At 45.4% G+C, this 25,973-nt stretch overlaps 1 protein-coding gene across 2 annotated transcripts in view; it reads right to left on the bottom strand.

Moving 5' to 3' along the window:
• LOC116501370 (microtubule-associated protein 1B-like) overlaps positions 1–25,973 on the bottom strand; it is a 73,736-nt gene that overhangs the window by 14,332 nt on the left and 33,431 nt on the right. The window contains exon 3 of one of the 2 annotated variants that reach the window (XM_032206877.1): positions 9,474–9,556. The exons of the other annotated variant lie outside the window; for it this stretch is intronic. Within the exon in view, the coding sequence (XP_032062768.1) occupies positions 9,474–9,556 (83 nt within the window). The remainder of the gene's footprint in view (positions 1–9,473; positions 9,557–25,973) is intronic. 2 annotated transcript variants of the gene reach the window in all.

Genomic DNA, 25,973 nt, shown 5'->3' on the forward strand with positions numbered 1-25,973 from the left:
GCTTCCTCAGCCGCTCCTCGCAGGACTTGTTCTCCAGACCCCTCACGAGCTTCATTGCCCTTCTCTGGACTCGCTCGAGCACCTCCATGTCCTTCTTGTAGTGAGGGGCCCAAAACTGAACACAGTACTTGAGGTGCGGCCTCACCAGAGCCGAGTACAGGGGGACAATCACTTCCCTAGCCCTGCTGGCCACACTGCTTCTGATACAAGCCAGGATGCTGTTGGCCTTCTTGGCCACCTGAGCACACTGCTGGTTCATATTCAGCTGGCTATCCACCAATACTCCCAGGTCCTTCTCCGCCAGGCAGCTTTCCAACCACTCATCTCCCAGCCTGTAGCTCTGCTTGGGGTTATTGTGCCCCAGGTGCAGGACCCGGCACTTGGCCTTGTTGAACTTCATACAGGTGGCCTCAGCCCAATGGTCCAGCCTATCCAGATCCTCCTGCAGAGCCTTCCTACCCTCGAGCAGATCGACACATGCACCTAACTTGGTGTCATCTGCAAACTTACTGAGGGTGAACTCGATCCCCTCATCCAGATCATCAATAAAGATATTAAGGAGGACTGGCCCCAGTACCGAGCCCTGGGGAATGCCACTAGTGACCGGCCTCCAACTGGATTTGACTCCATTCACCACGACTCTTTGGGCCCAGCTATCCAGACAGTTTTTAACCAAACGAAGCATACGCCAGTCCAAGCCACGAGCAGCCAGTTTCTTGAGGAGAATGCTGTGGGAAACGGTGTCAAAAGCCTTGCTGAAGTCAAGGTAGACCACATCCACAGCCTTTCCCTCATCCACCAAGCGTGTCACTTTGTCATAGAAGGAGATCAGGTTCGTCAAGCAGGACCTGCCTTTCATAAACCCTCCCCCAATAGCCAGGATTGTTGATAAATGATGGAAAGTGGCTTGGCCAGCTCCTCTGCCAGTTCTCTCAATATCCTCGGGTGGATCCCATCTGGCCCCATCGACTTGCACAAATCCAAGTGCCGTAGCAGGTCACCAACTATTTCCTCATGGATAGTAAGGGCCACATTCTGCTCCCCATCCCCTTCCACCAGCTCAGGGTACTGGGTATCCAGAGAGCAACTGGTTTTGCTGCTAAAGACTGAGGCAAAGAAGGCATTAAGCACCTCAGCCTTTTCCTCATCTCGTCACTAAGTTTCCCCCCGCATCCAGTAAAGGATGGAGATTCTCCTTAGTCCTCCGTTTTACGTTGATGTATTTGTAAAAACACTTTTTGTTATCCTTAACAGCAGTAGCCAGACTGAGCTCCAGATGAGCTTTGGCCTTTCTAATTTTGTCCCTGCACAGCCTCGCAACATCCTTATAGTTCTCCTCAGTGGCCCGCCCTCTTTTCCAAAGATTATAAACCCTCTTTTTTCTCCTTAGCTCAAGCCACAGCTCTCTGTTCAGCCAGGCCAGTCTTCTTCCCTGCCAGCTCGTCTTTGGGCACATGGGGACGATCTGCTCCTGAGCCTTTCAAATTTCCTTCTTGAAGAGTGCCCGGCCTTCCTGGACTCTGCCCTTCAGAACCGCCTCCCAAGGGACTCTGCCAACCAGTGTCCTGAACAGTTCAAAGTCAGCCCTCCAGAAGTCCAATACAGCGGTTTTACTGGTCCCCTTCCTGCCTTCTCCTAGAATGAAGAACTCTGCCATTTCATGGTCACTCTGCCCAAGACAGCTTCTAACCACCACATCTCCCACCAGTCCTTCTCTGTTTGTGAAGAGAAGGTCTAGCGGGGCACCCCCTCCAGTAGGCTCACTAACCAGCTGCGTCAGGAAGCTATCTTCCGTACTCTCCAGGAACCTCCTAGACTGCTTCCTCTGGGCTGTGTTGTGCTTCCAGGATATGTCTGGGAAGTTGAAGTCCCCCACGAGAACAAGCGCTGACGATTTCGCAGTTTCTGTCAGCTGCCTGTAGAACTCATCTGTCTCCTCATCCTGGTTCGGCGGTCTATAACAGACCCCCACCAGGATGCTTCCCTTGTTGGCCTTCCCGCCGATACTAACCCATAGGGACTCAACCTTACAATTCCCAGCCTCGAGTTCCACAACATCAAAACACTCTCTAATATAGAGAGCCACACCACCACCCCTTCTGTGCTGCCTGTCCCTTCTGAAGAGCCTATAGCCAGACTTTGCAGCACTGCAGTCATGAGAGTGGTCCCACCATGTCTCCGTGATGGCAACCAAGTTGTAGCCTGCCTGCCGCATGATGGCTTCCAGCTCCTCCTGTTTGTTACCCATGCTGTGTGCATTAGTGTAGATGCACTTCAGCCAGGCCATTGCCTTCTCCCCTGGCCTTGCCATTGTTACTCCTGGCACAGCTCCAACAAGCCTTGTTTCAGCCCCGTCCCCCTTCTTACCTAGTTTAAAGCCCTCTCAATGAGCCCCCCCAGCTCCTGGGCTAGGATCCGTTTTCCCCTTAGAGATAGGGACCCATCTGCAGCCATCAGGCCGGGTGCCGAGTAAAGCGCCCCATGGTCCAAAAAAACAAATTTTCTGTGCTGGCACCAGCCTCTGAGCCACGTGTTTATCAGGTGGGCTTTCCGTGCTCTCTCTGTACCCCTCCCTGCCACCGTAGGGATAGACGAAAACACCACCTGTACTCCCGCTCCTTCCACTAACCGACCCAGTCCCCTAAAGTCCCGTTTGATAGTCTTCAGGCTTCTCTCTTCAGTGTCATCACTGCCAGACTGGACTATCAAAAGAGGATAATAGTCAGAGGGGCGAACCAGGTTGGGAAGCTTCCTGGCAACGTCCCTGACCCTGGCCTCAGGGAGGCAGCAGACTTCCCTATGGGTAGGGTCAGGCCGACAAATAGGGCCCTCTGTTCCCCTGAGAAGGGAGTCGCCTACAACAATCACCCTTCTTTCTGTCTTGGTGGAGGCAGTCCTGAGGCATGGAGCAGACTTCCTCGCCCTAGGCATGCTCCTGGGTAGACTTTCTACCTCATCCTCACCTACCTGTCTCTCAAGCTCCAGGGCCTCAAATCTGTTGTGTAAGGGCACCTGGGAAGGTGGGGCCGGTAGGGGGGGCATCGCCTTCGATGTCAAGCAGGGACCTGTCTCCATTCCTCCTCAACTCCTAGGTCCCCTCCCTCCGCCTGACAGCAACAGGGAAGGGGGTCCACCCCCATTTGGGGTGTCTCGCATCCATTGTGAAATGGCAGTGGCGCCCGATTTAAATGGCCCGCTGCTGATGCTGCTGGCTCTGCCTATGCCTCGTCAGCCTCCCTCGGTAGGGCTGCCGGGTCCTGGCGGCTCCCTCAAGTGGGCTTGATGCCAGAAAAAAAGCCCTGCCTGTCCCCCACTCTGCTGCAGAATGCGTCTGCCCCTCGGCTGATCACCTTGGCAAGTGGCGATTTTGATTATTTTGATTTGATAATTTTGATTAAGGTAAGGTACAAATCTCAAGTGTAGCATTCCTCTGTTCAAGAAGAATTAAGTTAAACCAGAATGGTGTTTTCAGAATAAGGCTATCCATGTATCAAACTCAATGAGAAGAGTCCATCCGGAACAACTCCATGTGTAGATATTGCATTCAAGCTCCATCTCCATGAAGGTGACATAATCACCTCATCTCTCCTAACAATCCATCATTTCAAATTTATATATTTATTGTTAAGCAATCAGTTGTTCTAAATAATTCCTTCTCATACCAGGGAGGCTACACGAGGAAGATTTGACTTAAATCTCTGCTGAAAAACTAATTTTTTCAGTACAAGTAGAAAACAGCCTCTGAAGAGTACGTATCTGAAAGAAGATCCCAACTCTACCACATCTTCATTGTTATTTTATTTAAAAAGTTATCTTCACTTTCAGCAGCTTAACGTTAAGCTCGGCACCTGGCGAGCAGTCTCTTAGGCCTTAAAGAGCCATGTGGGACCACAGTCAGAAACATGTGGTTTGTCAGATAGTGAGGGAGCTGTGGGCTCGTTTACTGATCCGACTGCTTCACCATCAGCCCCCCTGCCGCTACTGCCATCGCAGGCCTTTGCTGTTATGCCCCCTGTTGACCTGGATGTGCCTTTTGACCCAGGCCCTATTGGCCTTGAAAAGGAGACTGATATGTTTTTCTTGGATCTGGGAAGGTTAGGATACATAAGGCCCGAAGACTGAGTTGCTTGACAACTTAAAGCAAGATATATTGTTCATGAGGAATGGAAAATGGAGACTGTTGTTTTTAATCAAGAAAAGGAATGGAAAATGGAGACTGTTAAGTCATGGAACATAAAGGATTTTTTGTTATCTTTTCTGATTGTACATATGTATAGGCGTACTCGAGTTTAGTATTTAAAAGCAATGTTCTGTATATTTAGAATGTTTGCTGTTCGTGTGTGCGTGTTGGTGGAGCGTAGACTCCCCTCACACCCAGCGCTGTTTACTTGCCTTTTATAAATATTACTAATTTCAGATTGAGTTGAGACTTCGTTTATAACAGGAGGATGGCTTCTGTTATTAGTGCAGGCTCTGATTTGGTGCTGTCCTTATTGAGCACCCCCCCCTTCCCCCATCGGTGCCTCCCAGGCCCCCCAACACAATGCCGCTCACTGTTGCTCAGTCACCACTACATACCAGGTTCAGGTGATGCAGAGCTCATTCTGTGGCCTAAGGTTTCACTAAATTTACTCTACTAATGTGAAACAATAGCTACCTGAATTCTTTACATACTAGCAGCTTGTTTCCCTTTCTAGTTTTTGTAAGTAGGAGAAAGATTAATCAGTACAGCAGGGCGGTGGGGTAAGTATCCAACCATCCTGATAGGGAATTTCTCACAATGTCCTGGTATTAAATAATATTAGGGAAAGGCTGAAAGGGGAGTTTTAACACCATAGTTTTAATTAACCTGGTTCATTTGGTATGTCTGGGCACGTGGGATTTACATAGAATGCTACCTGGCTTGAGAGTGCTCCCATGATGCATGATGGGGAGCACGTGTGTGCCATGCAGGACAGTGCTGCTGCTGGTGGGGAGTGGGGGACAACCCCTGTTATTTGCTAATTTCACAAATTGTGTTTGACAGTGTGGGAATAGAAATGTTGTTTTTGCAGAGTTACATTGTTTAGAAGGAAGGAATGTGGTACTGAGATATGCTTACAGTGATAAGAAAGCTTAGCAGGCGACCTTGTAAAATGCAGACAACCAGTCTCCTTAGGACAATTAGGTGAAAATCACGGTGTTAAGTCAAGTCAGATAAGTGAAGAAACATTACCACTTCAAGCAGTAAAAATGTCAAAAGAAATTTGAAATTTAACAGGCTGGCAACTGAAGGCCATGCATTGTTTGTGAAGCATCAGATAGATTGTGAACCTGGATTACCCACTCAGTGGGGAAACAGGGGAGGGTCCTGTCATCAAAAAGTATATAAACTGTGTTTTGGAACTAGTAGATGCACTCTCTGCTGCTTGTGGGGCGCCCGCCATTGCAATCACGAATAAATTACTACTTCACTGAGGTCCTCGCCTGAGCCTAAGTTATTGGCTACAGAGTGTTTCTCACAATTTGGGGGCTCGTCCAGGATCCAGTCACCTACTGGGGAGCTCCACCGCCGCAGTAGCAGGAAGGCATGCCTTGCTGATTTCAGAGGTCCTGTGCATCGACAGTGGCGGTTCTGCGGAAAGCTGACAGAGGGCCCGAGACTGGTTAAAGAGGCAGGATCCGTGAAGTAGTGGGGAAGGGAAGAAGGTAGGCACTCTGGGTTTTTAAGAATCGATCCGGTAACTCTGTGCACAGACCAAGGTAAGAAATATTAAGTTTTGCCTTGGGGGTCGGGTGAGACTCTGTGTGATGTGCGAGTGAGACATACTTCTGTACGACGCAAGTGTGGAGTCCTGATCCGCGGTTCCGTGGCTCCGTGATGGGCGTGGCCGGAGACGGACGAAGCATGAGATAAAGGAGAGAAAGGAAGAGTCTCGGGAAATTTGGTGTATGGTAAGCCCTCGCACAGGGAAGTGCTGGCACTACACCAGGGACATTTGGTGTACGGTAACCCTTGTGTGATAAATTAGTAGAGGGTTTGTTCATTGTCCTTGAGAATTCAAAGAATCTACTGAGGAGATAAGGTTTCACAACTCACGGCATTGTGACATGGGGACAAATGGGGAAGGGGGGTTGGGTAAACATCCTTGTTAACACAAAGATTCTGTAAGATACCACCCACCCACCGCAAGACATCCTGTTTTGCCCCCACCTGAACACAAGCACAACGCGTGATCACCGGAGGAAGAATAACGACCCCCAAACAACAGACTGCGCAGCCTCAGAACAAGTCTCGACAAGTCGACAAGTCGATAGGTCTCGACAAGCTGGAACTTGAATGCTATAAAACAGCAACACTGGAAAGGGAAGTTGCGTGTCGTGGTGGAGCGGAGACTCCCCAGCCGCCCAGGACTGTTTTGATTGTGTCTGCTTACTTGATTAATAAAATAATTTCAATTGACCAGTAAATTGTGTGGTCTAATTTATAACACTTGCATGGGGGAGTGCTTGGAAGTACACCAGGGAATTTTGTAAACTCATAGGTGTGCGGTAACCCTTGCACAGGGAAGTGCTTGGCAGTACACCCCCATTTTTCAGAATCGGAATGTTAGTGTGTGGTACACTGCAGAAGGGAAATTTCTGTAGCAACATACTGACGAGGGCTATGAAAAATGGGAAATATGGGTTCCAGGGGACAGGGAGATATCCCTGGGGGAGTGCCTACCAATAGTTCTTCCTGAAGAATGGTAAGAAATTGGAAACATAAAATTAGAGGGGATTGTGAAAGAAAGAAAAAAAAAAAAAAAAAGGTTAAATATTGTGTATCAGTCTGGACAAAAGAACCAATTAAGGAAACAGCAGTATTTTGGCCAAAATACGGGTCTGATGAAAATTCAGTCTTTAAATTTATGTGTAAACAAGAAGATTCCTTTTTCGGAGAAGGAGACAAGTTATGCCCCCTATAATCCTATTATTGTACCCGTGGCAGCAGCAGTCACTCCAGGAAGGGAGACAGGGACTGTAATTAACACTGTCCCTAAAGAAGGATCGTACTCTAGGCTCTGGCAAGAATTAGAACAAGGTAGAAGATATATTGAGAATTTTGCCTTCCCTGATACTAACAGTGCTAACACTAACTGTGTATCCTCTTAGGTGAACTAACCCCCTCCTTACCAACGGAGAGGTTAGGACTTTTAAGAAGGAGAGGAAGTCTTTATTCGAGGACCCCAACAGCCTAGCTGAACAATTAGACCAATTCCTACAACCTGACTTATACTCTTGGGGAAGGGAATTATGTCTATAAGTATGTTGTTTACAGGGAAAGAAATGGGAATGATCAGGAGGAGAGCTGCTATACAAGAATGGTGTTATAAATGAGACTTCATTTATAACATTATAGTTTGGGGCAAGCAACTAGAACAAATCAATAAGAACATTTTAGGCTCTAGACCTTTTATTAGCCTCCCAAGGGGAAGTATGCACTTTAATAAATATTAGTTGCTGTATGTATATAAATGAGGCAGGATGAATTGAGACTGGTCTCAGAAAATATCTGGAAAAGATCAAGATCTTACATAATGTAGTTCAAGGTGACACCTCGTGGGGTTTTCGAGATTTATGGAAGAAAATGACTTCTTGGTTACTGAACCTTTCTTAGCTTAAGCAGTTACTTGTAGGAATATTGATCTTGCTTTTATTAGTATTCTTAACCTGTGTATTGGTACAGTATGTATTTTGGTGCTGTATAAAAGGCCTAGATGATTATGAAACCTGGAAGTGTAACCAAATCAAGCACCAAGTAAAAACTGGTAAGAATTTTATGAAAACTTTGAATCAAGGAGTGCTATAAGCAAAAGAATTTGCTTAAGATAAAGAAAAGGGGGGACTTGAGACAGGGAACAAGGTAAAGGATGTTGATTCCGTAGGTCTTAGCTAAGGCAATTATATGTTAACGACCCCTAAGTTAAGGGAGTAAAAGAGTGTATGCATAGATAATGGCACCAGCAAGAACTGGCTTGGACTGCTGAAGTCTGTCAAAGAAAGGAAAGGTCAGAAGTTTAGCAGCGAGGAAGACTTCTGGCCTTCATCAGAAGACCACCAGAGTATCTCGGATAACCACCCAAGGACTCTAGTACACATGCGAACAGGGGCAGGAACCCATGTTAATGATTCTTCAGAGACCTGATGAATATGCAAGACACTTACGGGAAATTAAATGAATATGTATTTATCCCACTAATAAGCACACTGCACATCCTTGGTGTGTGTATTTGGCGGAGCGATCCCCACACACATACGGTGCCATAATAAAGAATACCTGCTTAATAACTTTGGTTATTGAGTTTTCACTGCATCACTAGTGAGTTAATGAGGATTTGACAATTCTCTTCTGGGGCACTCTCCAAAGTCTATTGATCGTTTCACGTACATTTTGAAGGACACATCACATAGATGTAATTCTTCTCAAAGATCTCAATTTGACTCAGGGCAACCAGTTTTTTTTCAAGCTCTTTTTCATGTGCAAAATAGGCATTCAGAGCTACCAGGCAATGGATGAGCAGAAGAAAAGCAGAAGAAAAGCAGATGCAGTTTCAGCACAGATGCCTCCACTTCAGCAAAAGGAAATTTGGTGCATTATGAGGAAAGGAGCACTGAGATCAGAGGTGTGTTTCTATCCTACACCGCTGACATTTTACCAGGAGTCTGGGAAACCAGGAAGAAAAAAAATCAAGGGATGGCTGATGATTTTGATGATATTTGCTCCTAACGTGCCTTTTCATCCATAGTTAGGCCCTGCTCTCATCCTGTCCACTTAATGCAGCTCCTGTTGATATTGAGTCAGAAGGACATATGGTTTTCTCCCTGGTAGAGTAATAGAACCAAATCTGAAATATTTTATGAACAGATGAGCCAAACCTTTACTATGTTTAGTTAGATAGAAGGAAGTCTAGAAACTCTGTATCTCTAGCGTCACCTTACCCACTAGTCAGCCTTATCTATAAGACCATACAGAACTCTGTCCCAGGATGGGGGAGGAGGTCAAGATAACCCAGGCCTGGAGGATGTGTCTGAAAAAGAATAGGTGAGGAACTCATGGTATGCATAGGTCCTTTGATATGTAAATGACTTATCTTAGTATGCATGCCTAAATTGACTATCGATGACCACCAGAAGACCCAGAAAGACCACCAGTAGAAACAAATGCACATGCATCCGGTACATTTACATATTTTAATGAGTAGGGAAACGGTATGAATATGTTAATTCTTTCTTGGAAATCTAATGAATATGTGTATTCTGTTTGTATATAACTCCCGTAGCTTGAACAATTCAGCACGCACACTAGGTGGAGCGATCCCCTGTGTGTCTGGCGCAGCAATTAAAGAATGCCTGCTTTCTAAAACTCCAAATTGAGTCTTAAGAGAACTTCTTTGATCGACTTTTACAGTAACAGTATGGTCCATGCAATGAAATATTTCTGACTGACTTACCTCAGTACTAACTGCTTCATCTGAGGGATTGATCAGGACTACAGTTTCTAAGACATTACTTGTATGGTGAAGAATTTTCTGACCTGCAAGCACAGAGAGAAAAAAAATAAAAGAAAATTTAAATTAAACCAGCCATCCAGCATGGTTTAAAACAGCACTTTCCATGAGCTAGCTATATGTCCCACCATTCAGTAGCTCTCTGGTAACCAAGAGCATCACACACTGGCCACAGCAGCTGAACTGGCTCATGTCTTCAGAAATATGTTATCATGTTGTCCTGTAATGGAACAAACTCTCCCTTGGAAAAGAAGAGGTATTGTCTATGTTTAAATAAACGTCCCTATAATCAAGTATCATTTATGTAGTACAGGACCAAAAAGAATGTTTATCATTTAACCTAAGCTCCCTTTGATCTGGGACAAAATACTCCTTCTGTAAGAAACAATAGAAAGTTGGCAAGAGAAAGTAGCCTTAAATTGTCCTTAGGTGACATGTGACCATATATGGATTAAAAAGGGTTAGGGTACTTCATCAGAAAAGACCACCAAAGACCACCAAGGACCCCCAAAGAAAGGAAGACATGCACAGAAGGTCCTGAAAAGGAGCCAAGAAGTATGACGATACATTTAATCAAGAAACTGGCATTAGGTGTGTGAAATGTGTTCATCTGATTCGTGTCAATATGGAACAATGCTAGGGCCGCATGATATGATGAAATGTGACCTTCGGTCTTACATATCCTTGTGTAACCACAAGTCTAAGAAAAACAGAGTGGTTAATATATATAGTTCTTGTATCTTGCAAAGGAATGGTCCAGCAATTCGTGTCAATAGGGGATTTGAAGGGTTAACATTGATGCCCAGGCCTGAGACTAGGAATCACAGAATCACAGAATTTCTAGGTTGGAAGAGACCTCAAGATCATCGAGTCCAACCTCTGATCTAACGCTAACAGTCCTCCACTAAACCATATCCCTAAGCTCTACATCTAAACATCTTTTAAACACCTCCAGGGATGGTGACTCCACCACTTCCCTGGGCAGCCTGTTCCAATGTTTAACAACCCTTTCGGTAAATAAGTTCTTCCTAACATCCAAACTAAAACTCCCCTGGTGCAACTTTTTCCCATTCCCCCTCGAAGGAGATAAGAGAAAGAAGGGTTTTGAGATAACTGCTGACTATTGCACAAGACACTGCACAAGTCTCTGACATCTGGCCCAGAGACTACCAAATGAGGAGAGAGATAAGCTGAAGGACAACTGAAGAACAAAGCCTGGGAGAAAGACTACAAGCCTTCAGCACAAGACCCCCAGAGGGACCACCGGAGACTGATACGTATGTGCCAGTGGGAGGGTTCGGATTCCAGGAACTAATTATAATAACCTTGCCTTTTCTAAGTAGTAATGAATATGTATTAGACTAGGAGCATAAAACCCAGCCGCCTGATGTAATAGGTGTGCGTCTTGGTGGAGCAGAGATTCCTGGCGCACCCAGCGCTGTTTGCTTGCCTCCATTTGTTTAATAAATTGTAAACTTTAATTGCAATCCTATTTGGGACTCAGTCATTTATTACAGGTGTGCTTGACTTGTGGAAAATCCAACGAGCACCCAGGCCTAAATAAGAGCAATAGCTCTCCTGAGTGTGTGAGAATTGGATTATTGCACACTGGGGAAAGGATCTGCTTTTTCATACAACAGCCCTAGGGGCCAGAAACTCCAGAAATTCAAGGCAATTAAAAAAAAAAAAAACAAAAAACTAGCAATAGCAATGGGCCCTGCCTCTTCTCCCTGACAGGAGGACTCCCTGTTACTCACCTTGGTCTCACTGAGCTGGTGTGGATCAGGGACTAGAGTAACTGTCACCAGCTGAGCGTATGGCCCTGTATTTTTATGGACTTATCTACACCACAGATATACCTCAGATTACACAGTCCTGTAACATGAACAGGTGGTTTTAAATAAGGTTTTCCAGGAACTATTAGCAGCTTAGCCACAGCAGCTGGAAAGCCAGCACGGGCTGCAAACTTCCCCTACAAGAAGCAAAGTGAATACTTGCAACATACACCTGCACTGCAAATTGTGAGAAACACTCTGTAGCCAATAACTTAGGCTCAGGCGAGGACCTCAGTGAAGTAGTAATTTATTCGTGATTGCAATGGCGGGCGCCCCACAAGCAGCAGAGAGTGCATCTACTAGTTCCAAAACACAGTTTATATACTTTTTGATGACAGGACCCTCCCCTGTTTCCCCACTGAGTGGGTAATCCAGGTTCACAATCTATCTGATGCTTCACAAACAATGCATGGCCTTCAGTTGCCAGCCTGTTAAATTTCAAATTTCTTTTGACATTTTTACTGCTTGAAGTGGTAATGTTTCTTCACTTATCTGACTTGACTTAACACCGTGATTTTCACCTAATTGTCCTAAGGAGACTGGTTGTCTGCATTTTACAAGGTCGCCTGCTAAGCTTTCTTATCACTGTAAGCATATCTCAGTACCACATTCCTTCCTTCTAAACAATGTAACTCTGCAAAAACAACATTTCTATTCCCACACTGTCAAACACAATTTGTGAAATTAGCAAATAACAGGGGTTGTCCCCCACTCCCCACCAGCAGCAGCACTGTCCTGCATGGCACACACGTGCTCCCCATCATGCATCATGGGAGCACTCTCAAGCCAGGTAGCATCCTATGTAAATCCCACGTGCCCAGACATACCAAATGAACCAGGTTAATTAAAACTATGGTGTTAAAACTCCCCTTTCAGCCTTTCCCTAATATTATTTAATACCAGGACATTGTGAGAAATTCCCTATCAGGATGGTTGGATACTTACCCCACCGCCCTGCTGTACTGATTAATCTTTCTCCTACTTACAAAAACTAGAAAGGGAAACAAGCTGCTAGTATGTAAAGAATTCAGGTAGCTATTGTTTCACATTAGTAGAGTAAATTTAGTGAAACCTTAGGCCACAGAATGAGCTCTGCATCACCTGAACCTGGTATGTAGTGGTGACTGAGCAACAGTGAGCGGCATTGTGTTGGGGGGCCTGGGAGGCACCGATGGGGGAAGGGGGGGGTGCTCAATAAGGACAGCACCAAATCAGAGCCTGCACTAATAACAGAAGCCATCCTCCTGTTATAAACGAAGTCTCAACTCAATCTGAAATTAGTAATATTTATAAAAGGCAAGTAAACAGCGCTGGGTGTGAGGGGAGTCTACGCTCCACCAACACGCACACACGAACAGCAAACATTCTAAATATACAGAACATTGCTTTTAAATACTAAACTCGAGTACGCCTATACATATGTACAATCAGAAAAGATAACAAAAAATCCTTTATGTTCCATGACTTAACAGTCTCCATTTTCCATTCCTTTTCTTGATTAAAAACAACAGTCTCCATTTTCCATTCCTCATGAACAATATATCTTGCTTTAAGTTGTCAAGCAACTCAGTCTTCGGGCCTTATGTATCCTAACCTTCCCAGATCCAAGAAAAACATATCAGTCTCCTTTTCAAGGCCAATAGGGCCTGGGTCAAAAGGCACTGCGATGGCAGTAGCGGCAGGGGGGCTGATGGTGAAGCAGTCAGATCAGTAAACGAGCCCTACACCATCGGCTCCCCCACTACTACTGCCATCGCAGGCCTTTTCTGTTACGCCCCCTGTTGACCTGACCGTGCCTTTTGACCCAGGCCTATTGGCCTTGAAAAGGAGATGGATATGCTTTTCTTCGATCTGGGAAGAACGGGATGCATAAGGCCTGAAGACCAAATTGCTTAACAACTTAAAGCAAGATGTATTGTTCCCACGACTAGCCCTGGAATTCTCCTGTGTTTGTAATCAAGAAAAGGAATGAAAAATGGAGACTGTTAAGTCATGGAACTTAAAGGATTGTTTGTTACCTTTCCTGATTGTATAGGCATACTTGGGTTTAGTATGTAAAAGCAATGTTCTGTATATTTAGAAAGTTTGCTGTTTGTGTGTGCATGTTGGTGGAGCGTAGACTCCCCGCACACCCAGTGCTGTTGACTTGCCTTTTATACCTTTTATAAATATTTTTTATAAATATTACTAAATTCAGATTGCGTTGAGACTTCATTTATAACACTGATACATGGGTACCATTACATTCTTGGTGCTTTAATTAAGATTCGACTCTTTGAGTGAACTCTGGATGCCTGGGGAGATCCATTCTGCTAGGGGAAACAACGCGATCCCCTAACAAACTGTAAAAAGCAATGATAGGCAACAAGAGTGAACAGACATGCAAAATAAATCTAGCTCCTGGATGAATAATATGCAAGCAATTTTAGTGCAGCCTCACAGCCCATTGGCTTTCATACTTTGTGTATTTAGTAATGGTATTCATCTGACTGGGATTTGATGCAAGAAAAACACAACACTACTCTTGACTTTTTTTTTCTCACAGTAATTGGCAACTCTTTATCAGCATGTCTTTCTGTGAGAACTGCAGTAAGATTAATTATCAGCTGTGTTGTCATTGAGAAACTGGTAATTAGTCTGAAAACCAGAATAGCTTTCCCTTCCACGTAAACTGCATTCCTGAAAAAAACAAGAGCAGTGTCAAGGCAGTCTGAGTGGGTGGGTAGCCAGCCTTTCCCACACAGCCCCTGCCTGCACCCCTCCTGCACTCCTCCTCCTCCTTGTCCTGCCTGCACCTATCCTCCTTGCCTTGAGCTCACTGAGCTCAAATTTCAATGCATCATTTCTTGTTGCTCTGGGGAAGCTCTGCATATATAAACACATGCTTATATAAGCATATAAGCTTATAATCAAATGACAGAAAGTAAATAAGAAGGGGGGAAAAAAAGAATATTCTCAAAATGTGAGATGGGGTTGCTGTCTATTGTCTTGTGTGTGACAGTGCCTAGAGACTTGGGGCTAATGATCTAATTCATTTAAAGAAAGCTAGTTTTCTTAACATCTGTTCTTTTTGGTGTACTTATTTGAAAGCAGATAGACTGTATATTGTGAAAGGGAAAGAGGGCAGGTCTCCCTCTGTAGCATCCAGTTCTGGCATTAGACTTTGTAATTAATTTTATTTTAATAGCTCTTCTTCCTTGCCTAACAGGAACGCATACATAAGGTTACATTCAGTAAAACATCCAATTGCTCTGTTAATAGAAGATCCCCATGATCTGACAATTTAGTTATCCTGCAAATGCCCTGTGGGGGTGGTTACAGCAATGGAAGCAAAATAACTGGCAGAGCAGGGGCAAACCCATCTGGGCTGCTGCATTGTGGCAAGATATTGCTGCCCGGGTAGAGAACCTGGTTGTAAAGGTACACCATGTAGATGCTTGCATACCTGAGAGTCGAGCCACTGAAGAACATCAAAACAACCAGCAGGTGGATCAGGCTGCTAAGATTGAAGTAGCTCAGGTGGACCTGGACTGCCAACATAAAGGTGAATTATTTATAGCCCGATGGGCCCATGACACCTCAGGCCATCAAGGCAGAGATGCAACATACAGATGGACTCGTGATCGAGGGGTGGACCTTACCATGCACACTATTGCACAGGTTAATCATGATTGTGAAATGTGCTGCAATCGAGCAAGCCAAGACGTTAAAGCCTCTTTGGTATGGAGCACGATGGCTGAAATGTAAATATGGGGAGGCCTGGCAGATTGATTACATCACACTCCCTCAAACTCACATTGGCAAGCGCCACGTACTTACAATGGTGGAAGCAACCACTGGATGGCTGGAAACATATCCTGTGCCCCATGCCACTGCCCTGAATACTATCCTGGGCCTTGAAAAGCAAGTCCTATGGCGACGTGGCACCCCAGAAAGAATTGAGTCAGACAATGAGATTCATTTCCGAAACAACCTTATGGACAATTGGGCCAAAGAGCATGGTATTGAGTGGGTGTATCACATCCCCTATTATGCACCAGCCTCCGGGAAAGTCGAGCAATGCAATGGATTGTTAAAGGCTACACTGAAGGCAATGGGTGCTAGGACATTCAAAAATTGGGACACACATTTGGCAAAGACCACCTGGTTAGTCGACGCTAGGGGATCTGACAATCGAGCTTGACCTGCCCAATCAAAGCTGTTATATACTGTAAAAGGGGATAAAGTTCCTGTAGTGCACGTAAAAAACATGCTGGGGAAGGCACTCTAGGCTACTCCTGTCTCAGGCAAAGGCAAACCTTGGGATTGCTTTTGCTTAGGGACCTGGATACACTTGGTGGGTAATGCAGAAGAATGGGGAAATCGGATATGTACCTGAAGAGGATTTGACTTGGGAAGAGAATAGTATATGATTTGAACTGTATGATGTTAATTGCTATATAATACTGTATGTCATCACTACTATGATGGCTATATGTCCTATTAATGGTATCACACTAACAGTCATGTAGATAACAATGAATGAATGTTAATAGAATTGGACAAGCATAGCTGTGTGATGTAGCCAGAACAGGCTTCAGCATGCGACGATCCAACATCACACACCATCTGATCTGCCCTGAAAGATTGTTAAGACATATGGAGCCCAAAGTCAGTCATGGACTACACAAACTCAGTGGACATTTTATATACATATATGAAAATTGGTGATTAATTATCATAATATTATAATGGAAACTGTGGGACCCGAGCATGGCATAAATGGTATGGAATAAGGGGTGGATATTGTTCTGGTTTCAGCTAGGATAGAGTTAATTTTCCTCCTAGTAGCTGGGAGGGTGCTGTGTTTGGGATTTAGGATGAGAATAATGTTGATATCACACTGATGTTTTCATTGTTGCAGAGCAGTGCTTACACTAAGCCAAGGACTTTTCAGCTTCTCACACTGTCCTGCCAGCGGGCAGGCTGGGGGTGCAGCAGGAGCTGGGAGGGGACAGACCCAGGACAGCTGACTCAAACTGGCCAAAGGGGTATTCCATACCATCTGACGTCATGCTGAACAATTAATATGGGCGGACTGGCCAGGGTGGGGGGGACCGGCTGCTCGGGGATAGGCTGGGCATCGGTCAGTGGGAGGGTGCGCGAACGGCTGTGTGCTGCTTAGCTGCCGGCCGGGTTAAACCACAACAGTCCCCCATGAGAACAAGCACCGGCAATTGCATGACTTCTGCCAGCTGCTTATAGAACGCCTCATCCTTCTCTTCATCCTGGTTTGGTGGTCTATAAAAGATCCCCACCAGAATGTCTGCCTTGTTGGCCTTCCCCCTGATCCTTATCCATAGGGACTTGACCTTATCATTCCCAGCCCCGAGCTCAACAACATCAAAACACTCTCTAATATAGAGAGCCACGCTACCGCCCCTTCTTTGTTGCCTGTCCCTTCTGGAGTGCTTGTAGCCATCCATTGCAGCACTCCAGTTGTGGGAGTGGTCACGTTTCAGTGAAGGCAACTAAGTTGTAGTTTGCCTGCCACGCAATGGCTTCCAGCTCCTCCTGTTTGTTGTCCATGCTGAGTGCATTAGCGTAGATACACTTCAACTGAGCCATTGCCTTCACCCCCAACCCTGGCATTGCTCCCCCAGGCTCATCTCTATCAAGCCTCATTTCATCCCCGTCCCCCTTCATACCTAGTTGTAACTTTTAGCCCTCTTTAGCTTTTAAGCCCTCTCAACGAGCCCCAGCAGCTCCTGGGCTGGGATCCCTTTCCCCCTTTGAGATAGGGGGGACCCTTCTGCAGCCATCAGGCCAGGTGTCAAGTAAACCACCCCATGGTCAAAAAAAAAACACAACAAAATTCCTGCAGTGGCACCAGCCATGTGTTGATCAGCTGGTTTTTCTGGGTCCTCTCAGTATCCCTCTCTGCCATTGAAGGGATAGAGGAAAACACCACCTGTGCTCCCACTCCATCCAGTAACCACCCCAATGCCCTGAAGTCCCTTTTGATAGCCTTCAGGCTTCTCTCAGCGATTTCATTGCTGCCAGCCTGAATTATCTCTAAGGGGTAATAATGGGAGGAGCGAACCAGGCCAGGAAGTTTCCTGGTAATGTCCCTGACCCAGGCCCCAGGGAGGCAGCAGACTTCCCTATGGATAGGGTCAGGCCGACATATGGGGCCCCCTGTTCCCCTCAGAAGGGAGTTGCCTACAACAGCTACCCTTCTTTCCTTCTTGGTGGAGGCAGTCTTGAGGCATGGAGTAAAATTCCTTGCCCTAGACAACCTCATGGGTGGTCCTTCCACCACATCCTCACCTACCCATTCCTCAAGCTCCAGAGCCTCAAACCTATTGTGTAAGGATACCTGTCATCTTAAGAGAAGGTTCAGTGGTGAAGAAATTTCCAGGGTGAAATATGACAGTTAGGCATTGAATCTGTTCCCTGATAGTCTCCTTGGCAACATAGCCTGCAACCTTAGGTATTGGTAGCCCTCGGTCTAACTGATAACCGAGTCATGTCCTCTGGGTGAACTTTGCTCATTACAATCTCATTATAATGCCAAAACACATTTCCATCCCAAAAGCTACTCACCTCCAAGGTGCGACCACCCCTCACTGAGCATGGGCTCTGAATTTCTCTGAGCCTATACCTTTAAACAAATGCGAGAAAAATTTATACCAATCAACAAAGACACGTATGACTGAAGTCACTCAAGCTCCACACAAAAGTAAGAAAATAGTATAAAAATGGCTCAAGAGAAGGAAAATGTAGGGGAAGACACCATCACAGATAAGTTGTAAGGACATCGCTGACTTCGGGGATCAGTTGATGGGCTGAACCTCTCTTCCCCCCCCCACAGGGACTCCTATTGGGTAAGATTTGAACTCTCGGTTATACCGAGTGCTTCCTCGGGAAACCTAACATTCTCTATAGAGTTGTTTCATAAGTTAGTACATGTGTAGTTGGTTGTGTTTTTCATATTCTGGGTATTTGTGTGAGAAACAAAGTTGTGTTTTTGCAGTAGAGAATTACTTTTCTGTATTCCAAGGTAGTTGTGTAGTCATAATAACGAGAAATGCTAAGTAGATAAGTGGACAGTAGAAGGCCTCACTGTTCCAAAATAAGGTAGAAGCTTGAGAGAAACAGGATGAGCATTATGAGAACAGCAAAACAAAGATCACGAGTTCTCAAAACATGAGAAAGGCAAAATTAAAGGGTTGAAAAAAAGAAAAATTGTACATATATGGTAAAGAGGAGCATCGAGTAGCTTGTGAACCTGTAGTACTCAGACAAAGAGGAAACAGGGGAGGTGATCAGGCATCGGGTAATAGGGAATAAAAGGTTATGATTTGTTTACTAAAATGTGCTCCTGATTGACAGGACGCCCGCCATTGCAATCACGAATAAAATAGCTTCACAGAAGATCCTGTCTGAAGAAAATTATTAGAGATTTTTCTCACAATTTGGGGGCTCGTCTGGAATCTTGTTGCCTGCCGAAGATCTCTTGCCACCACAGACAGGAAGGTGCACCCCGCTGATTTCAGTGGTGCCATCGGGGGTGGTGGGTCATCTCGGTATGGCCGGCAAAGGACTGAGACTGTTAATCTGAAGACAGACTCTGCGAAGCACTGGGGAGAAGGGAGGTCAGCACAGACATACAGAGACACAGCCCAGATATAGTTCAGCCCAGATCGGGAACAGGCACGGGGATTACTGCTGATAACCCAGACTGGGAAGCCATGCACGGACCGAGGTAAGGGAAACTTTACCATATCTTGCCTCGGGTTGGGTTTCGGGAGACTTGTGTGGAGTGTGAATGAGATGCACTTTTAGTGCGAAGCGAGTGTGGAGTCCCGATCCGTGAGGTTCTGTAGTCCCATGAGGGGACGAACAAAGTCCCCTCGGCTGGAGAGAGACAAAGCGAAAGAGAGACAAGTGAAAGAGAGTCTCGGGGGGGTTGGGCCCTTAGGTGTACGGTACCCCGAGCACGGTGAATTGAGGTGCTCAGCAGTACACCCCACCTCTGTCCTAATCCTAGGTGAAGGCGTGTGGTACCCTGTGGGTGGTAAAGTCCACAGCAGCACGTCTGGAAGAGATGGGGATTAAGGGTTCCAAGAGTCAGCAGTGTGGGGTTAGAGACCCCGGCATTGTGCCTAAAGATAGCCCTTTGGAGAGAATGATAAGGTTTTGGAAAAACAAGCCAAAAGCTAGGGAAAAGGATTAAAAAATATGAAAAAATATTTAAAAATGGTTTGACGTTGTGTAATTGTCTGGCCTAAAAAGCTAATAAAAGGAACTTCAGTATTTTGGCTAAAATACGGGTCCGATGAAAATTCAGGCTTGAAATTTATACGTAAACAATAAGGTTCCATTTTCAGAGGAGGAATCAAGTTATGCTCCCTATAATCCTAATATTGCACCGGAGGCAGCAGCAACTGCTCCAGGAGGGGAGACAGGGACTGCAATTGACGCTGTCCCTGGAGAAGTTGCCGGGGAGCGCAGAGCAGCAGGAGTGGAGGCGGGGGGTCCCGGTAGGGCCGTGCAGGGCCAGTGCCACTCCCCCCTTACCAGCAGAAAGGTTAGGAGTTTTAAGAAGGAAATGAAGTCTTTAATTGAGGGCCTAGCAGAGCAGTCAAATCCATTTCTAAGGCCTAATTTGTATTCCTGGGGGGGAAATGTCAATCTTGGGTATGTTATTCACTGGAGAAGAATGTTTAGGAGGGGAATGATTTGCCAGGCAGCTATGCAAGAATGGGAAAGAACTAACCCCCCCCCTCCCCCGACTGAGAGTAATTCCGATAGAGCAGAAATATCTGCTTATCCATCTGAAATAGTAACATCCCACAACATAGAAATCCTATGAGAGACTCAGGGTCAGAATTAGAAAGTACTCGGGGATGAATCCTGAGGACTCGGTAGCCTAAAGGCTCTTTAAAGTTCATTTTGTGATTAAAGTCTGGCCAGATATACAGAAAAAGTTCCAGAAGGTGAGAGGATGGAGTGAACAGTGCAGGTAGTATGAAGGTGTATGCCAGGAGGGGAGATGAGAAGGAGAAGCAGAGAGCAAAATAAATGGTATTCACAGCATACTGGGTAGTGAGGCAAAGGGGGAGATCCTGGAGGGCCCAGGATGGAAAGGAGAGGAAGAGAGATGGAGGAATAGCAGACAAGGAAAACTACCTGTGTTGCAGCCTAAATCCTAGCAGGGACAGGCTTTGAGAAGATGTTTTAAGTGTGGCCAGGCCGGCCACTTCAAATAGGAATATCCAGAGCGGAAGAAGGAGAGACTGCTGTTATAAATTCAGAATAAGGGAGTTGGGGCTTCTCAGAAAGCTAGTTCCCTGATAAATGAAAAAGTGTACCTCAAGGGTTCCTCAAGTGTACCTCAGTGGGGATTATATGACAATTACTGTTGCGGGCAAAACAGACTTAGCATAGGAAGATTAATAAAATTGATTACCTATTGCTGATGGTCTGGAGCGGTGAGAAACAAAGAAACAAGCTGGGGGCACCTTCCCCCATCCACTGACTTCCACCTCGTCCCTGCTCTGAGTGGCACGGGGGGGGGAGTGGGGGCTGCAGTGGAAAGGTAGAGAAGCGGCAGAGAAGAAGCTCTGTAGACTGACCATAACCCCCCTTCCCCCGTTCCCCTGCGCTGCTCGGGGGGAGGAGGTGGAAGAGGGTGGATGGGGGAAAAGGTGCTTTTGGTTTCTTTCCTTTGTTTCTCACTTCTCTAGCTTGTTAGTAATAAGCAATAAATCTTACTATCTCCCTATGCCGAGTCTGTTTTGCCCGTTACAATAATTACTGCGTGATCTTCTCGTCCTTATCTCAACCCTTGAGCCCTTTTCATCATATTTTCTCCCCATTCCTCTTTGAGGAGGGGGAGTGAGAGAGCGGCTGTGGTGGAGCTCGGCTGCCCACTCGAGCGGAACCACGACACACCTCCAAAGGAGGTTTTACTGTTACAATATGTGGATGATCTTTTATTGTCAGGACAGGAGAAAACAGTTGTGAAGGAAGCCACCAACAAGCTATTTGACTTTCTGGGAAAACAGGGCTTGAAAGTATTGGAAAATAAATTAAAATTAGTAGAAAGAGTAGTCAAATAGTTATGGCATCTAGTGTCTGAGAGGGAATGAAGAATAAATCCAGAGAGGATTCAGGGAATTGTTGAGCTACCCCTACCCAAAACTAAAAAGAACTAAAAAGTTTTAAGAGAAAGAGGTTTTTAAGGAATTAGGAGTCACAAAGTCCAAAGGAAAACAGATACTCCCTGAGGGGAGAGAAATGCTGAATAAAGTGCTAATGAGGCAAATATTAACTGTTTTACATCAAGAGGGTTATTGGGGAATTCAAGCAATGTGTGATGCTGTGCTATGGAAATATGTATGTGTAGGAATATATATATTCTGGCTGAACAAGTACGCAAGAGTTGTGTAGTATGTCAAAAGGTAAATAGGAAAATTATCTGCAGTCAGCCCAAAGGGGGGTGAGAACCAGGAATTCAACCCTTCCAAAATGTACAGGTAGATTTTACAGAACTCCTTAAAGTAGGTAGATTTAAATACTTATTAGTCTTGGTAGATCATTTATCAGGGTGGGTGGAAGCTTTCCCTTCAGCATCTGCTCCTGTGAACACAGTAACTAAAGTAATTCTTGAACAATAATTCCCAGGTATGGAATTGTTGAAAATATTGACTCTGAGCAAGGAAATCACCTCCTGTCAGCAATATTGCAAGGGCTAATGTGGAGTCTAGGGATCAAGTGGAAATTTCACTCTCCTTGGCGTCCTTCCTCTTCTGGAAGGGTGGAGCGGAGCAGACAGTAAGGAAGCAATTAACTAAGTTCTGGAAACTCAGCTTCCCCAAACGAAGTGCTTACCTTTGGCACTTCTCTGAATTGCACCTGCCCCAAGAAAAGACATGGGAGTTTCACCATAGGAAATGTTATTTGGATTGCTGTACCTGGGCATTACCTCAATTTGAGACAAAAGATGCTTTTCTTAAGAACTATATACTCAGGCTGTCGTCTTCTTTCTCATCTCTCAGGACCCGTGGACTGTTAGCTCAAACCCCACTCCTGGAAGCCCTGATCCATCCATTCCAAGCAGGAGATTGGGATCTGATGCGAACGTGGAGAGAATTGAAACTGCAACCTGAGTGGGAAGGACTGTTCCAAGTGCTCCTGACTACTGAGACGACAGGAAGAACGGCTGAGAAAGGGTGGACTCATACCTGGGTAAAAGCATCACTTAACCCTGATACCAGAGAGACTACATTAGCAAAGACTTTTAAGGGTAAAACTGTTAAAACTATCTACTGTAAACCTTTAACTTCTCCTTAGAATTCTTAATGAATTAATGAGTAAAAGGGATTGAATCACGGAATTGGAGTGTTTCCAGGGAACACTTCCTGGAAGTGGGAGAAGGGGAGGTGTTTAATCCCCACCAGAAGAATCCTTATTAGTTTGTGATTTTTATTGTTTATCTTAAATATTATTTCTTAATTATTATAGAGGTGTATATATACATAGAAATGATGTATTTTAAGTTTATCTTAGTAATTCCTATTCTCAGTGGATTAGTGATCCTCAGATGGGATCCACCCGAGGATACTGAGAGAACTGGCAGAGGAGATGGCCAAGCCGCTTTCCATCATTTATCAACAGTCCTGGCTATCGGGGGAGATCCCAGTCGACTGGTGGCTAGCAAATGTGACGCCCATCTACAAGAAGAGCCGGAGGGCAGACCCGGGAAACTATAGGCCTGTCAGTTTGACCTCAGTGCCAGGGAAACTCATGGAGCAGATTATCTTGAGTGTCATCATGCGGCACTTACAGGGCAAGCAGGCGATCAGGCCCAGTCAGCATGGGTTTATGAAAGGCAGGTCCTGTTTGACGAACCTGATCTCCTTCTATGACAAAGTGACGCGCTGGGTGGACGAGGGAAAGGCTGTGGATGTGGTCTACCTTGACTTCAGCAAGGCTTTTGACACCGTTTCCCACAGCATTCTCCTCAAGAAACTGGCTGCTCGTGGCTTGGACTGGCGTATGCTTCGTTTGGTTAAAAACTGTCTGGATAGCCGGGCCCAAAGAGTCGTGGTGAATGGAGTCAAATCCAGTTGGAGGCCGGTCACTAGTGGCATTCCCCAGGGCTCGGTACTGGGGCCAGTCCTCCTTAATATCTTTATTGATGATCTGGATGAGGGGATCGAGTTCACCCTCAGTAAGTTTGCAGACGACACCAAGTTAGGTGCATGTGTCGATCTGCTCGAGGGTAGGAAGGTTCTGCAGGAGGATCTGGATAGGCTGGACCATTGGGCTGAGGCCACCTGTATGAAGTTCAACAAGGCCAAGTGCCGGGTCCTGCACGTGGGGCGCAATAACCCCAAGCAGAGCTACAGGCTGGGGGAAGAGTGGTTAGAAAGCTGCCTGGCGGAGAAGGACCTGGGAGTATTGGTGGATAGCCAGCTGAATATGAAACAGCAGTGTGCTCAGGTGGCCAAGAAGGCCAACAGCATCCTGGCTTGTATCAGAAGCAGTGTGGCCAGCAGGGCTAGGGAAGTGATTGTCCCCCTGTGCTCGGCTCTGGTGAGGCCACACCTTGAGTACTGTGTTCAGTTTTGGGCCCCTCGCTACAAGAAGGACATGGAGGTGCTCGAGCGAGTCCAGAGAAGGGCGACAAAGCTGGTGAGGGGTCTGGAGAACAAATCCTACGAGGAGCGGCTGAGGGAGCTGGGTTTGTTCAGCCTGGAGAAGAGGAGGCTCAGGGACGACCTTATCGCTCTTCATAAGTACATTAAAGGAGGCTGTAGTGAGGTGGGGGTTAGTCTATTCTCCCACGTGCCTGGTGACAGGACAAGGGGGAATGGGCTAAAGTTGCACCTGGGGTGTTTTAGGTTGGATATTAGGAAGAACTTCTTTACTGAGAGGGTTGTTAGGCATTGGAACGGGCTGCCCAGGGAAGTGGTGGAGTCACCATCCCTGGAGGTCTTTAAAAGACGTTTAGATGTTGAACTTAGTGATATGGTTTAGTGGAGGACTTGTTAGTGTTAGGTCAGAGGTTGGACTCATTGATCTTGAGATCTCTTCCAACCTAGACAATTCTGTCATTCTGTGATTCTGTGATAGGATGGAGGGAAAAGTCAGCATTTCCAATTAATCCAGAACATCTCTTGAATTCGATCTCAAAATAATTGTTGGATTTGCACCCAGATGCCTAGAAAGACTGAAGAGGCCTTGTCCCTGATTGCTATTTCCAGCAGCAACTGTGTCTGTATTCTCTAGATTTCTAAAAACGACAGATCATACTCAATCCCGGGAAGGAATCGATTTTGAAGTTGGGCTGACTTTAGTAAAAGTCAGAGGAAAATTAGTAGTAAAATCAGAGCCAAAGAGAACAAGAATATATCTCCTGTTCATATACTGCACTTGCAACAGTAGTGGAATCCAGTGCTCCTGATAAATGGGTTCCCTCTTGGCTTTGCTTAAGGAAAAATATATCCAGTAGTCAGTCAACAGCATCGATCTGTTCGATTAATTCAGCTGCAAGTTATTGTTATCTAGCATTAAAATTTTCTACCAATAGGCAAGAAGACAAGCCTTGTCTTGAAGAAAGCAGCCTTTTTGTCACTTTTTTAAACAGTTTTTGCAAAGAACATTGAAGTATTTTGAGGAGCAATTGGAGACAAAGAGTTTGCTCAGTGGGTGAGTGACTGTCTTTAATTATTGGAATCCTTCTTTGAGTAGGAGACCAAACATTCCTTATCCATCCTAAGATAACCTAATATTCCCAATATCTAAGATTTCTCTCATTTCTGAGAGAACTACCTAGTACCCCAACCGGTTGCTGCAGAGCTATCAGGTTCCTGGCAGCAGTCTTTGCTTTCTCATTTGATGCCTAATTGTTGCTGTAGGCAGACACATTTGTTTCTGTTCTCTGCCACTTCTATTCTTTCATTGACCTGGGTCATTTATAATCCCCATGGTGCATAAAGCTAAAATCCTAGAAGCTTTGTCCACCACTATTTGGCAGCATTGTAAATTCAGTGAGATGATGGCAAGCAAAGGTGGTAAATCTGAACTGGCACATCTGGAATTATGCTTTGCAGACAGGTAAATGTATCTTTATGACCCTCCTGCAAGTAAAGATGTCCTGTAATTACAGAAAGGAAAAAAAAAAAAAGAGTGTTTAGAGAGCAGGACAATTTCATATCTGAGTGGGAAGAAAGGGAAGAGTAATGGCTGTTAACCAGAGGGCCCTGCACTGTCTGTAGTCAGGAGAACTGCCTTGTTCAATAGCATTGCTGCAGTCATACACAATTTTCAGTAACAATTCATATACCTGAAGTCACCATCTCCCACAAGAATCACCCTTTCAGCCTTGAAATGAGAGGTATCAGAGACAGCTAGAAGATGGCAGCACTCATCAACATAGAAATCTTCATATGCCTCTTTATGTCTTAAATTGTTTTACCCTTAAAGCCTTTTAATATAAATTAAATTGTGTTTTCCATTATTTTCAAGGTAAGCACTTGTAGTTTCAAGGTAGCACTTATTAATGCTCCATATAAACAAAACTTGGGATCTTCCTCCAAAATGCTCACACTTCAGA

This window comes from Aythya fuligula, chromosome W (genome assembly GCF_009819795.1).
Source record: "Aythya fuligula isolate bAytFul2 chromosome W, bAytFul2.pri, whole genome shotgun sequence".
Classification (NCBI taxonomy): Eukaryota; Metazoa; Chordata; class Aves; order Anseriformes; family Anatidae; genus Aythya; species Aythya fuligula.